The sequence below is a fragment of the Empidonax traillii genome, unplaced genomic scaffold, assembly GCF_003031625.1.
Source record: "Empidonax traillii isolate 1590-97213 ecotype Southwest subspecies unplaced genomic scaffold, ASM303162v1 scaffold3535:size12453, whole genome shotgun sequence".
NCBI lineage: Eukaryota > Metazoa > Chordata > Aves > Passeriformes > Tyrannidae > Empidonax > Empidonax traillii.
Genome location: NW_020958728.1, coordinates 1,250 through 3,850, shown reverse-complemented (window position 1 = coordinate 3,850; position 2,601 = coordinate 1,250). Strand labels below are relative to the sequence as shown.

The following is a 2,601-nucleotide window of genomic DNA, read 5'->3' as shown; positions in this document are numbered from 1 at the left end:
GGGGGGAACATGAGGGAATACGAAGGGACATGGTGGGAGGATACAGGGGACACATGGAGTGGGACACAGGGGCCACTTGGGGACACGGGGGGACAGAGAGAGGGATATGGAGGCACACGGGGAGGACACGAGGGGGTGCTGGGGGACATCAGGGGACATGAGGGGGGAACACGGGGCGGACACAGGGAAACGTGGGGGGACATGAGGGAGTCATGGAGGGACGGAGGGGGGATGCTGGGGACACAGAGGGACATGAGGGGGGATGCTGGGGACACAGAGGGAGGTGGGGGGACACCCAGGGGTCCGGGGGGTGGCAGCAGAGCCGTGTCCCCGGGCAGGTGACGCGCTGAACCAGCAGCACCGGCTCTTCGAGGAGTACCAGGACCCCTGTCGGCAGGGGCCGGGCCAGGACCAGCCCTGGGCCATCGGTGAGACCCCCGGGGATCCCACTGTCACCTCCCCCAGGGTCCACAATGTCACCTCCCCCCAGGGATCCCCACTGTCCTCCCCCTGCAGGGTCCCCACTGCCACCCCTGCCTGACGACTCCACTGTCACCTCCCCCTGTCTCATCCTCACTGTCACTCCTGCCCCGTGTCCCCTCGCTGGAGGGTTGTGGTCTTGTCTGGGGTCCTGCTCATGTCCCTGTCCCCTCCCTGTCCCCCCACAGGGACGCTGCTCAACTACCTCAAGATCTACGAGGAGCCCGTGTCCACCCCCGAGAAGATGAAGAGGTGACGGGCTGGGGACGGTGGGGACATGGGGGGGACATGGAGGGGACATGGGGGGGACACAGGGGTGGGGGACATGGAGGGACACGGGGGGGGGAGTGTGACCCTTCAGCTGAGCCACCGGCCTGGAGAGGGGATGGGGGGGTTCAGGGGGTGGCCCTCTATCCCCATGTCACCGTGTGCCTGTGCCACCATGTCCCCTGTGCCACCATGTCCTTTGTGCCACCACGGCCCCTGTGCCACCATGTCCCCTGTGCCACCATGTCCTTTGTGCCACCACGGCCCCTGTGCCACCACCTTTCTGTGCCTTCCCATCTTCGCCGTCCCCAGGTCCCCCTGTTCCCACGGCCCCATGTCCCTATGCCACCCTGTGTCACCCTGTCCCCATGCCACCATACCCCCCCTGCTGCCGTGTCCCTATGCCATGCCATTCCAGCGTCCCCACACCCTTGAGTCCCCCCGTCCCCACGTCCCCTGCCACCGCCTCTCTGTGCCGCCACGCCCCCCGTGCCGGTGCCACCCGCCCTCACGCCGTGTCCCCTGCCCGCAGGACGCTGTCCCAGCCCTGGGGGCGGCAGCAGTACCTGGCGGGGCCCATCCTGTGCAACGGGGACCCCGATCCCGCCGCCCCCCGGCCCTGGCAGGGCCGGCGTGTGGACTACGCGCTGCACCGCAGGCACCCGGCGCTGCCCACCGTGAGTGCCCCCTGTCCCTGTGTCCCCTGTGTCCCCTGTGTCCCCCGTGTCCCCTGTCCCCGTGTCCTGACGCTGCTGACCCTGCAGGAGGTGGCCGCGGTCTCCGTCGTCACCCAACTGGCCACGTTCTCCGACCACCTGCCCGTGGCTCTGCGGCTCCGGGTGGGACCCGCCGGCCCCTGAGCCTGGCACGGGCACGGCACCGGCACGGCACCGGGTATGGCACTGGCCCTGGGCATGGCACCTGGCACGGCACCGGCACAGCACCGGGTATGGCACTGGCCCTGGGCATGGCACCGGGCATGGCACCGGCACAGCACCAGGCACAGCACCAGGCACAGCATCGGCACCGGAGGCTGTGACACCCCCTGGGACAGTCCCCAGCCCCCCGTGTGTCCCTGCACTGTGACAGGACGGTGACAAGGGGGTCACGGGTAACGTCAGAGCCATTCCAGCACCGGGGCAGGGCTGGTCCCGTATTGACCCGGCATTGATCCGGTATCGGCCCAGCATCGATCCAGGATCAGTCCGGGATTGGTCTGGCATCAGTTTGGCATTGATCTGGCACCAGCAGGAGCCCACCCCTAACCCGGCACCAGCCTGGTATTGATCTGGTATCAGTCCAGCAGGAGCTCACCCCTAACCCGGCACCAGCCTGGTATTGATCCGGTATCAGTCCAGCATCAGCTCCGCATTGAGCTGATACTGAGGAGGCATCGATCCGGTATTGATCAGCCATCGATCCAGCCTCAGTCCGGCATCAGCCCGGAATTAGACGGGGATCAACCCAGCAGCAGCCTGGCCTGGACTTGGCATCGATCCAAGTCGATTCAGCATCAATCCAGCATCGGTTCCAGCATTGATCTGACATCAATCGGGCATTGATTCAGCGTGGATCCAGCATCGTTCCAGCGTGGATCCAGCGTCATTCCAGCGTGGATCCAGCGTCATTCCAGCGTGGATCCAGCATCATTCCAGCGTGGATCCAGCATCATTCCAGCGTGGATCCAGCATCATTCCAGCGTGGATCCAGCATCATTCCAGTGTGGATCCAACCCCAGACCAGCATCATTCCAGGGTGGCTCCAGCATTGATCAGGAATCAATTCTGGCCTCACCTGCTCCAGCATCGATTCAGCACCCTCTGCCGTGGTGCCGTTCCACTGTCAGGGATTCGG

At 65.7% G+C, this 2,601-nt stretch overlaps 1 protein-coding gene across 1 annotated transcript; it reads left to right on the top strand.

The window, feature by feature from the left end:
- The first annotated feature begins 262 nt into the window (after nt 1-262).
- On the top strand, nt 263-1,607 carry LOC114072585 (sphingomyelin phosphodiesterase 5-like). Its single transcript, XM_027910461.1, has 3 exons — nt 263-428; nt 669-732; nt 1,280-1,607. The coding sequence occupies exons 1-3, from the start codon at nt 263-265 to the stop codon at nt 1,605-1,607; spliced, it is 558 nt and encodes a 185-aa protein (XP_027766262.1).
- Nucleotides 1,608-2,601: the final 994 nt, after the last annotated feature.

Excerpts from the sequence above, each read along its gene's own strand:
- LOC114072585 (XM_027910461.1), top strand. The coding sequence starts at position 263 with ATGCTGGGGACACAGAGGGAGGTGGGGGGACACCCAGGGGTCCGGGGG. Across the intron at positions 429-668 it reads GGACCAGCCCTGGGCCATCG|GGACGCTGCTCAACTACCTC; the intron begins GTGAGACCCCCG and ends GTCCCCCCACAG. Across the intron at positions 733-1,279 it reads ACCCCCGAGAAGATGAAGAG|GACGCTGTCCCAGCCCTGGG; the intron begins GTGACGGGCTGG and ends CCCTGCCCGCAG.